The 12,646-nt window shown below is 32.2% G+C and overlaps 1 protein-coding gene across 2 annotated transcripts in view; it reads right to left on the bottom strand.

Moving 5' to 3' along the window:
* Window positions 1–11,258, bottom strand: part of Shmt (serine hydroxymethyl transferase) — a 31,946-nt gene extending 20,688 nt beyond the window's left edge. Inside the window, exon 1 of one of the 2 annotated variants that reach the window (XM_089638069.1) lies at window positions 10,980–11,258. In XM_089638069.1, coding sequence (XP_089494195.1) covers window positions 10,980–11,084 — 105 coding nt within the window. In that variant the 5' untranslated portion in view covers window positions 11,085–11,258. Of the gene's footprint in view, window positions 1–10,860 lie in introns of both variants that reach the window. The other variant, XM_089638072.1, reaches the window with a different exon arrangement.
* Window positions 11,259–12,646: the final 1,388 nt, after the last annotated feature.

The following is a 12,646-nucleotide window of genomic DNA, read 5'->3' as shown; positions in this document are numbered from 1 at the left end:
ACGCATTGACCACTGTGCATTGGTCAACTTGCCAACCCTGGAATTATTTGGGACACATCAGGGGGGTTTAACTCCAATTGAAAATTGGAACCGAATTCCACCAATGAAAAGCTCTGAAAATCTATGGAATAAACTTTCAAAGTTTTTCATTGGTGTATAGTATAATAAGTAGGCTCCGAATGAGAATTTTACTGTCTATATATTGGCATATCTTTGCTTTTTTAGGTCTAATTTGTTTCATAGAAAAAGCCCGAAGTTATCGATCTAGTAAGAGGTTTATTTATGGGACACATTGGTTGATCCACACAAAACCCGATTGGAGCAGTGGGCACCCTTTTGGCTGGGGACCGATGAATCTGTTTGATAATTTCGTCATCATATTTTATTTAAAATCTGGAGCATTCGTCATGGAGAGTATAAATACATCTTCCAATCCTGGACTTTTACCGGCTCTAGTCTTGGGGACAACTTTCACAAAACCAATTCGAAAACTAACAGAAGAAAATATGTTGAAATCAAGTTGAGATGATTTGCCAATCTTTAACTACACTTCACCATTCTATGACTAAGCAAGCTCCTTCTTTTTGCCAGACAGTTTAAATTTAAGATGCAATATTTTTCAATATAAATCTTAAATGCACAATGATTTTATCATTCTGTTTACAAAAACTCCATCCATTACAGATCAGATGCTAATATTTAGCATTGGAGTACTCACGGCTGTATTTCCAGCTAACCTTGAAGCAATACTCAGAACATCAGTTTAAATCTTCCATATTAATTTTATTTAAAACTAGCTGACGTTACCCAACGTTGCTCGAGTTTTCTCTACTTTCAATAAATAAAATATCCATGTATTATATATATAAACCTTCCGGAAGAAATTCTCTAAATGATATTTAAATTCCTATCAAACTCTGTTGCATAGTTTAGAAGAACTAAGCGCACAAACAAACAGACGCGAGTCACTACCCGGATAAACAAATGGACTGATGAAATTGTCACGATTACGAATTTACTAAAAGTTTATCAGGAAACAGCCTGTAATTCCGTTTTTAGTTAATTATGATCTGGGATGTTCCCGAACGTTCCAGAATGTTCTGGGATCTTCTGGAGTATTATGGAATGCTCTCGAATGTTCTAAAAATTTATAGAGGGCGAAACATCCAGCCCTTATATCTTTAAAAGCACGCCCTTCAGGTAAAAACGAGAACCTTCTTCATGGATGGGGGATAGAGGGCTACCATACCATATAACTCCCTTGATCGTACCGGGACTCGTTTCTGAGTTTCAAAGGCACGCATATTGTACACTTACTTTTATAATATATATTGATTGTTGTCACTCCCACGGTAACAACTGAATTACTAAATTAAATTAGTAACGAATGGGAATGCAATGTTTACAGGTGATAGTATTTGCAGCGGGGGGGGTATTTAAGAAACTATTATCAGTAATAGAACTGAGCTTGTTTTGAGGCATAATGTAAGTGTTAGCAGTTTGGACGTCATTTAAAGTTTATGCAAATATTATTAAAATACATTCCACGGATCAATTTGTAAATAATGTATTTGATTGTTACATGATGATTTATGATGCAACGACCTATTTAATAGTTATTGACGTATCTCGCTTTGAAACTGACGTAATCATATATTTAAAAAAAAACAATAATAATAAAAAATAATTAAAAAAAAAGATGTTTAGTCCCGGTAAGTAAGAAAAAAACGGTATGATCGCTTTACTGGAAGCAATATAAACCTTCTTATTAGTGAAATATACTTATAATCAGGGCCGGTCTTGTGCAGGCGCAATTGGAGCAGTCCGCTCCGGGAGCCGATTTGCTAAGGCGCTGAAGAAAATAATTTAAACTGAGGTCCTATGTCATCTTTGGGAAAGCTGTATGAAGGTTTTTTTTAAGAAAAGGAAAGAGAGGAAGATCTGGGAAGGAAATGGTTATAAAGGGTGGGTAGGAATCATAAAAGTGGGTAGAAAGTGTGTCCAGGAGTGATGATTAATAATAATAAATAATAATAATTGGATGACTTGTATAGTGCCGTTTTTGTGCAAAATCACCTCAAGGGCGCTGTACAAATTTATAATACATTTCTACAGTGATCTATGTTATGTAAGTGTGTCCAGGAGTGATGATTAATAATAATAAATAATAATAATTGGATGACTTGTATAGCGCCGTTTTTGTGCAAAATCACCTCAAGGGCGCTGTACAAATTTATAATACATTTCTACAGTGATCTATGTTATTACTAACTATTTATGGAGATAATATACAGTACAATACTTACCTGGTGGGTCACTTGAGATTAACACTTAATTAACATTATCTAATTGTTTATTAGTGAAATTTAGATACAGGATTTAGGACATAATTAGAAAATTGGATATAACTGGACTTTCAATATTCATATATAATTTAATACAATAAAAGTGCAAAGATTACATTACAAAAAAAAAACTACCTGTTATTTAAATGTTGAAATTTCGCATATTATGCAAAAGTGCAAACAAAAAACTGTTTTCTGCTTCAACAGCTGCTGTTTGGTAAAGAAGAAACAGTATTTACACAAAAGTAAAGATCAACGTGTGATGATACTAGATATGTATGTATTTGAAATTATTAAAAAATATATTTTGTAGGAGCACACACAATAAAAAAATATGTAAAACTTTGTAATAGGTACTTAATCGCTTGAGGACATTATGTGCAAAAGTTCCCAAACCCGAGATAACTCGGGCAAACTTTACCTGCAGAAAAGACCACTAACAAATATGCTCGGGTGAAAATAAATACGATATATGGTATGTGGAAGCGAGACAAAAGACAGATGATTTAAAAAGGTACCACTCCCGATATCTCCCAATCCCGCGAATCGGGTGACATCACGATTATTACGATTTATTAAAAGATATTTTTTTATCAATTTCTTTTATGGTCTTGGCTCACACTATGTACTACAATATCAACTATCAGTCCTATTTTGAATCCCGTAATGGCTTTTATGAAGGATATATGTGTTCAGTAAATAAAATTCATTCATATAAATAGTTTTTTTCCATTTTTTTTATTATTACTGAAGAGGTAAGAGTAGATGGTGTTTTGTGTATCTGATTTTAACATTACAATCAAATATTGATTCCAATCTGGTTTCAACTGCTTTTTTGGGTAATGTGGACTTTTGAAGGTCTAAATTTAACCGTTTATAATATACAGGGTGATATGGATGCAATGTGTAATATTGAAGGATTTTCAGTTAAGAAGTTGTCACAATTAAATATTGTCGTTCGGGATGCAATACTGCGACATAAGACAAATTGTTCAGAAGAGAGAAAAAACCACAAGGCATTACAATATGCAATATTGTCCATGGAAATCACATACGCGGTGTTACATATTGTCCAAAACAAAACCTAAACAAATAAAAATATTTAGTTGATTTATATAGCGCCGTTTTCGTAAAAATCACTTCAAGGGCGCTGTGAACGCTGTGGCATTTTGTGGATAAACATATTCGGAGAATAATTAATATGAATCGACTGGCACTAACGAACCATTTTTGGAAAAATGGTCACATTTACAATATTGCATGCTGTAAGATATCATATATCGATGGAAACGACGATGTACTGGAAAAAAGTTTGTCCAAACATAATATTAATTCTAAATGTATGATTTCGAAGTCGGCGGCAACCTGCAAACCTCAGCAGCAGGCCGCAGACTTAATACAAGGTATGATAGTAATTAAAACATTCAGTATTAAGTCTGCAGTCTGCCGCCAACCTCAGAATCGTCCCTTAATATTAAAATATTAACAAATATAAAAAAATGCTAATGCCTCAATCATAGTAATCAAATGATTGTCAAAGAAGGCAAGGAAAAAAATTAAGGGAGAAAACCAGGGTCTTGAAAAGACCAAAATTGTTGGAGGGATGCTATAGTAATACTGACAACTCATTCCTTGTGGTATATTGTACATAAGAAGAAAACTTATTCTCATACCACAGATGGCGAACGGATCAAAGACGCTAGTTCCTAAGAGCATCTGTATTGAAATACCAGTAAAACATACACTTTCACACCTATCGTCTGTGTTTTTTTGGGCATGACCAATTACCACTCCTTAGAGATACGTATATATTATGTTCTGTATAAATATTTTTATCTCTTAATAAACGGTTATACATTTAACAATGAGATGCTGGTTCAAATAAATTTCTTTGTAACAGAGTCGCACTCTCGAGGACGTCACCATAACCTCCTTTATTGTAGAGCCAGCCTCACTTATTTGTTCACGAATTCACCTGTGGGGAGAGTCACGTATTTACTAAATGTAGTTGATCAAAATATCAATATGCTTTTGATTTCCTACAACGCTCTTATAAGGTTTTTGTCAATGCAAATACATTGTTTAAACGGTACAATTATAACGATCTAGCCCTATCTGTAACGTTATAAAAAAATTGAATAAAATAAGTATATATATATATATATAAAGATTATTATTTACCAAAAAGGTAGGAAAATCTATGGTAAATTGCCAGTATTCAGACTCATTCAATACACTAGTTATAATAACGTAATTAGCAAATAAAAGCAAGCTACCATGGTTTTAAAACTTCATCGGTTCTTTTAAAAAAAAAAAAAAACAGAAGGCCTCTCTTCCATTTATAACAATCCTAAACTGTACTGTAATTAAGATAATAATCAGATTACAAAAAATAATGCTTCTCGAAAAATTTATATAATAAACTACTATTTACAAAATTTATATTCCAATTTAGTAAAAATACTTAGCAGCATTACTAAAGAAAAATCATTTCACAACCGTTAAACGGTATTTTTGTTACACATCGTGGAAAGACCGTGCAGTTTCTTCTTCAAATTATTACCAATAAAAATGAGTCGCTACATTCCAATCTTCGGGCAGGCGCTTCTTTGCGCGCAATGAATGTCAGTTTCCCCACAAATGACTGTGGTTTGTCATGTGTGATTAAAATTATGTTTTTAATAATAATTTCTATTCTAATGACCAGTTCACTATTATATTAATATAATTCAATATATTTACTATTATGTATGTTATTTTTGTCAGTTTTAATCCATTAATAATGTCATATTGTGAATAATATAGTTTCATCTTAGCGGAAAAAGTGAGGTTATTTCCTATTAATTATTTTTTAATTGACTTTTACCGCGTGAATTTAAGAAAATTTCCATGAAAGTGATGTTGTTTAATGACATAAATGCCTTATGCATGTGTAGGTAAACACAAAGTTTAAAAAAATCAATGTTTGTATTGATGACAAAATGGTTCCCAAATGTCTGATTTTTTGGTTATTCTCTGGGAATTGTTATTATAATATTTGATCATTTTTAATTGTATGAATGAGATAAAAAGTGAAGTGACAGTTATTTTGCAAAATCTTTAAATAAAAGAACTGTTTTCTTTGATTTTTTTAATTCTTTGAAATTTTTTTGAAATCCGGCGTTTTTTTTTTTTAAATGCGATTTTAACCCTTATGTATAAAGAATTTGTATAAAGCAAAAGGTCAGAATCGCTTGCGCCAATTACGGACTAACATTTGCTTTTTGTTTCACGAGGCTAGCTACGCTGTTTGTTTAAATATTAAATTATCCATGACAAGCCGGCGTTATCTTTCATCAGCCTGTTTCTAACAGTCGGTTTTTATGACAGATGACAGCACGGTTGACTGGTTAGATAAAAAATGTTTGCGTTAAGTTTTTTTTTCAACTTTTTTCATGTTTAAATTTAAAATATTGCAATTTTTAAGCATTTATGTATATTTCAAATACAAAAATGTAAAAGGTAATTTAATATGGTTTCCAAAATAGTATTTGTTTTTACGACATCTTTAAAATTAAGAAATTATATTAATAATTATTATTATTTGAAGTTTATACAACAGATAAACTACCCCCTTTGACTGGATAAGCAATGTGTACATCTTACGTATTTTCCATGAAATGTTTCAAATCAAATCAAATCAAAAATTATTTATTGTAAAATAAAAATTACAAAAGGTGTAGCTTATGGGTAGACCCCATTTCTTCCAGCTAACCACATTTATTTAATTACAATGTTTATATAATATTATTTGTTTTATTATAATAATTACAATGTTTATACAGATAAAATAACAATATACCAATGAAAAAATAAAAAAATACAAAATATATACCAATAAAAATAGGCATTTCATTTACGTGTTTTATGTCAGTTTGTATTTTACTTTTCAATTAGTAAGGTTTTCACATTAGACGGTAGTATCAATTGAATAAACTTTTCATCACGTTTTTTAGTAAGAGCATAAGTGATTAGCACAATTTTCCAGTAGACGAAATGTTAAATTTTGATACGGCAATAATTTATGTATATTATGAAGGTACTAATAAGGAACTCTAGTCATTGATGTGGTCTAATATTAGTTTATGATTCTAGTCCATTTTTTTAAACTAATAATATGACCTTCTAACTTAACACACTGTAGTCGGGCGCTTCAAAAAATAGACTCTAGCCTATAGCGGGTGTTTTTCGCGAATAGCGCAAAAATATATCGCTTCAGCTAAATCTTCACCAGAATGGGCAGACAAATTATCGACGAATATTTCCTCATGACTTTCGTTATTATCTGAAGACATTTTTGAAGGGTAAAAGAAAATATCAATTAAATAAATTCCACTAAAAAAACACGTCTGTTTTGTAACTCTGTATATCATAACAAAAGCACGTGTATATTAGCGCCACTCTATCTACAAGTAATGAGTGCCGGGAAAAGTCATTCAGGAAATGATTATTGTAATGACATCCTCGGGATTTTCTCATAAGAGAGGTCCAATTTATAACATGTCATAAGAATATAATAGGTACTCATATTTCCAGTACAACTAACAAACAATTTTTGAAATTTAACACAATAAAATTGCCTAATTATTGCAAGAGTATGTGTGTACATAAAAGAAACAATGGCTTATCTTTTTTTGTTATATGTGTGTGTAGTTTGTAATGTCTTCAAGCGTTTAGATTAAATAGTCATGGGAAATAATAATAATAATTTTCCTTCCTCGCCTTTGAAGTGGAGCCAGCGTAAAGGGTATTTTTACCCGTCCCGCCGATAAGCACCAGTCAGCCGCGCAGGTAAAAATACCATTCCCGCTCATAGTGTGTTAAGTATGTATTTTTTTTAATAGTTAGTTTTGTAATAATTTTCAACACTGTAATTTTACGAGTATCGCCAAAACGCACCAAATCTGTAGCGTGGTTGTGTGACGTCACAAGTAGCTTAGTAATTTAATTATTACGCAGTACCGAGAAGCTTTTATTCGTGGAATAAATTGTTTTCAATTGAAGAACATATTTTGTTAAAAAAAATAATTTAAAAAGTGGGGACGCCCGAGCAAGACATGGCACGATCAAGTGAATCAGACACTCGAGTTGGGCCATGTCAAGAGTCAGAATAATAGAAGAGTATGTATGAGATGATGTATGAATGTGAATGAGGCAAGGAGTGTGTGCCAAGACCGAGTTGTTTGGCGGTCCGTCCTCTCTGCCTACCCCTGCGGAAACGGCGTGCTGGTTAGTTACTTTATTATTGTTAAACGTCTGTATCTCGTCACTATTGTAATTGAATTGTACCAATGTGTAAAAATACAGCCATTTCCACAATCGATTCAATTTTTCTATTTAGTTAAACCTTCGGGTATTTTTGTGTACTTTACAGCACAAACTGAGACAGACACATAAAAGTCGTTCTCTCTCCTTAAGTATTACTTATTTATTCATTTTTGGGAAATCCACAGTTTACATTTCATCCATATGAACAGGTGCAGTTTATTCGATAGATTTTATTTGAAATATAAATACATTTCACAAAGCACTCTTTTCAGGGTGAAATGCCTAAAACCATATTTATTTCATTTCCCCCGATGTAAATAGTTTTATCTTTTTGTAATTAAGTTGAAATAAGGTGTTATTTCAAAAATCTATGCATGTGAAAGAGTCTTTTGGGATAATAAAGTCACGTGCTTGACTCTGGCAATATAGAGCGAGAAAGATGCATTATAGTTGTATAAAAGGTCATATTTTAGTTTTATCTCCCTCTCACATCTTAGCTCGGTATGTACTCGGTTAACAATAAACATAGCAATCAATCTCGGGAGTATCATTATACATAGTTATAAGCAGAGATGTGCTTTATTTCAAATAAATCCATTTCAAATGGAAATGCAAAATGCAAAATGGGTATTTTCCATTTTGCATTTTAAATGCTTTTCTAAAAACCATTTTGCATTTTAAATGCTTTTCTAGATGCATTTTCCATTTTAAATGCTTTTTTGCAACATTCTTCCTACTATCTCCACTCATCTTTTTTTCATAAGCCCCAAATATCAGTCGGTCCTCAACCTCGCTATGAGAGATAATTTACATTTGTCAAGTTGCTCCCTGGCAATTGAGTGATACCGGTACAAAAATACTGATTCAAATACTGAACATGGGGCCATGACGCTGTAATATTAAATGTTGGATAGCCGTTTCTATGTTTTTACGTTGGCAACATTTTCACAATCATGTTGTTTTCATAGTCATGTTGTTTTTGGATTTACCATCAGGTAATATGTTTGTTCTACATTGATGTCCATTATTAAATGACAAAACTGTTTAAAAACAATTTAATAACTTAATTATACATGTCTAATGGAATTACTAAACCTAAGCGATTTAACTACAAGACGCACAGTGAGTGACTTAGTTTGCCCTTTCAATATATCAAATGACAACCTGGACGCTCTCGATTTAACGAGCTTAATTAACTTGCGTATACCTACCCGTGATACCGGTTTAAATGCTCTATATTTTGTTACCAAATCTGCCAATAATTACTTCGTAAACTCTCCAATTCAAAGGCTTCACTTGGAAACAAATATAGTTCAATCGATGTCTATCATTTCCAATCGGTTTCCAAATTTAAAATCAAAATATTAGAACTTTTAAAATAAAACAATAAACATCTAGCTATTGCACCTCTTATTGAATTATTTCCTCAAGATTGACAAAACAGAAACTATCATGTTTGTAGGTATAAGCCTGCTTTTTGCTTGGTTTTATATGTCTAATGGTGAATGTTATATTATTGCTTTACTATTCTATATTTATAATCTGCACAATTTTTTTTATATAAACTATGTAAAATGGCTGACCGATCGCCCTCGATTTAGCAGGCCACTACAACCAGTCAAACGCAGTATATTTGTTAACAATACTGCCAATAATTATTTCGTTAGCTTTCTAACTCAAAGACCTCATACACTATGTGTTATATTGTATCATGTTACTGCTGCCACTACCTAGCATTTACATATAAACTTTACATTTCTTATTAACTAATTTAAGTCTTTATAACTTAGGAGTAGGAATATTCTTATTTTTGTACTATTTACTTGCTGTTATAGTATGTCAAATGGATATGGTTATATCGTTATATACCCAATGGGCGTATAAATAAATAAATAAAATTCTATAATTATTTTAATTGTTTGACCTGAGAAACCATTTTGCATTTTCAATGGATTTTGAAAATAGGTATTTTGCATTTTGCATTTGAAATGCTTTTCTAAAAACCATTTTGCATATTCAAATGGAAAAGTTTTGACCCATTTCCATTTTGCATTTTAAATGCTTTTGGAGACCCATTTTGCACATCTCTGGTTATAAGTAATAAATATAATAAATAAACGGCGCTATAAAAATGATCCAATCATTATTATTATTAATTGTGAACCTTATACGAATAGTGGTACAACTTACAACCATATATAATAACGAGTCTGAATACTGCATATCAGAGGTTAGCTTAACTCTGGCTTCAAAATAGTCCCCATTCCTGAGCTAATCACATAATATGCATTAATGTTAGTTAGTCAAATTGGAGGAATAAAGACATCTGTAATAGCTATACCTTGCCAAGTACCATTCACTGTGTACATTCATGATGTGTGTATTGTGGCCTCATAAAATTTGGAAGATATTATTAAGGTTGTACAAAGTCACCTTGGCGAATATGGTAGGTAGGAACCAATTATTTTTGGCGAAATATTAGATAAATAAGGACCAGAGCTGACTTTAACTTGGATGCTGTCATTTTCAAACATTTCTAAGTTTGAAAGATAGCTTGGACAAATTCATCGGACGAAAGAGGAGCAAAAATAATGTATAAAGAGAAAGTAGACGGAAGAAAGAGTTATGGACAGCACAAGATTTGCCGCTATTATTCTTACTTTTGTATTATGTATGAATGCGGATAAAGCGAATTGTATCGGAAACAGTGGTACTTATTTAATTAGATTGGATGACGCAATTTTTATATACGTATATGAACCAGTTAAAAGTTTAAATCTACTACGATATCCTTATCAGTGGTAGCAGTTTTAACTTTAACATCCCCGTATAACCATAACATGGCCATAACTAAAACGCGGCGTGACGTGATTCTACCGTTACCATACCGGATAATATCTAATTTATTGATAAATCGTATAAAACTTGGCGCTAATTTAATGAACACTTCAAATTTTCTTCCAAAGAAGGTAGTCTTATTTATACTTGTATAAAGTTTAGCCAAAACCGGTACATGCCGGTATACTGTTAAATTGTACAATCACTGTATAAAAAACTTGAATTCAGTTCAGCGAAAATTCCTAAGTAATTGGGTCTTCGAATCGGCAAAAAAAGCAATGAATAAAGAGAAGAATAACACTTTACAAATAATTATAATATGACAATAATGTAACAATTGAAAGAATGGTTTAAACTGTTGATAAAATACCTTTAGATGACTCCAACGCAATCAACTTATCGAAATCAAAAACGAAAACAGTCTCAGCACATGGCCAACATATAGAAATTTGAAATTGAAAGGCTGTCAAAAACGTAAACTTTGCTTACCGATAGGTGGTATTGCCGCTGGAAAGAAACAGCTATAGGTCTAGCATACGTTCTCCCCACGTGCTGGAGGGAGACAGAAAGTAGCGTCATGCAATGTCGCTCCATATTCCGCTAGAGGAACTGTCAAATTATTCTGGTTAGAAAAATAATAGTCGTCACACCAGGCTTGTCAGCATGACGCCTTTGAACTAAATATATTATTACCACGAATATTTTATTTCGATTGTTGCTACATTTATGTTTATATTCTGTCAAATAACATGATAACCTTTGACTATTTACTACATCGATAACCGAATTATTATAAGACCGCTTTATCTTCCGTTTGCTGAAACTATTATTACATCTGACTTGCGCCGTGGTTCAGTTCAGATTTTTTTGCAAAACTTATAATAAATAGATCATCAAATTTCGTATTTTCTTGAATGAAATCGGCCAAAACTATTTTCTTTCAAAAATTACGTATCAATATAATAATAATCGTAAATTATACAACATTTTTAATTTGGCGGTCATTTGCACAAGCTTACCGCAAACTTCACACCGGTCAGCGCTCTTCAAACGGTGGAAATTGTTGTCAGTGGGTGATTGCTCGCGAAATACATTTTTTTACATTTGAACATGACTTTTTTTATTTATTTATGTTTATTCGCTACGTTATTATTGTGATACGCCATATTGACAACACTAAGGACGGGTTGTTTCGGAGAATTTGAACAATTCATCAAATTTCAACGTTCATTTTCGGGTTCTGTGAAAGTCATATTCAAGTTCTGTTATTATATCATTATAGGCTAGTTGCTTGACAGAACTGAAATAAAAACAGAACTAAAAAAAATCTTTCACAGAACTTGTAAATGAACTTTGTAATTTGATGAATTGTTCAAATTCTTCGAAACAACCCGTCCTTAGGATGGGTTGTTTCATAGAATTTGAACAATTCATCAAATGTCAACGTTATTATATCATTATAGGTAAGTTACTTTACAGTACTGAAATAATAACAGAACTCGAAAACAACTTTCACAGAACTTGTAAATAAACTTTGCAATTTGAAGAATTGTTCAAATTCTCTGAAACAACCCATCCTTGGGGCCGATACATCAGTCGGTCCATGATCGGTCCCATATATACCTAAACCGCTAATTGGTCGGTCCGTATTCTCGTTAGCCTCGTGTTTTCATGTAATAATTTTTCCCTCATGGCAAAAAAAAAGACCTTAAGTATTATAATATTTTAAGTAGGTAAAAATTGTGAGACGCACATTTTATTTTTTTATGTGACATCTCACAAGAGTGAGTGAGTCTGTACAGTGTGAAGACGCCGTTCTATTTATATGAAGAACATTAACTTTAAATTCAGTAATTTAAATTATTCATCACTCCATGGAAAACAAATATCCAACATTTGCTCAAATTTAAGCGGGCTAAATTGGCCCAAGATAATTGCTTATGATACATATGGAAAAATAACCTGCTGGTGTCTCCACAACATCAAGCACACACTCGTTTTTCATCAAACCTGGGATTTGTGGTCCCTAAAACTAGAACCACATCCACTCAACGACAATTCTGGTTCATCGCTCCTAAAACATACAATGCAGTGAACATAAAATGAAATAATTCTATATCCCTTTTTACTATGTGTGTTCAACATTGGCTATTTGA

The sequence above is a fragment of the Hesperophylax consimilis genome, chromosome 12 (assembly GCF_061612785.1).
Source record: "Hesperophylax consimilis isolate HC1 chromosome 12, BYU_Hcon_1.0, whole genome shotgun sequence".
Lineage (NCBI taxonomy): Eukaryota > Metazoa > Arthropoda > Insecta > Trichoptera > Limnephilidae > Hesperophylax > Hesperophylax consimilis.
The sequence above is the reverse complement of the archived record's forward strand: the minus strand, read 5'-3'. Positions and strand labels throughout refer to the sequence as shown.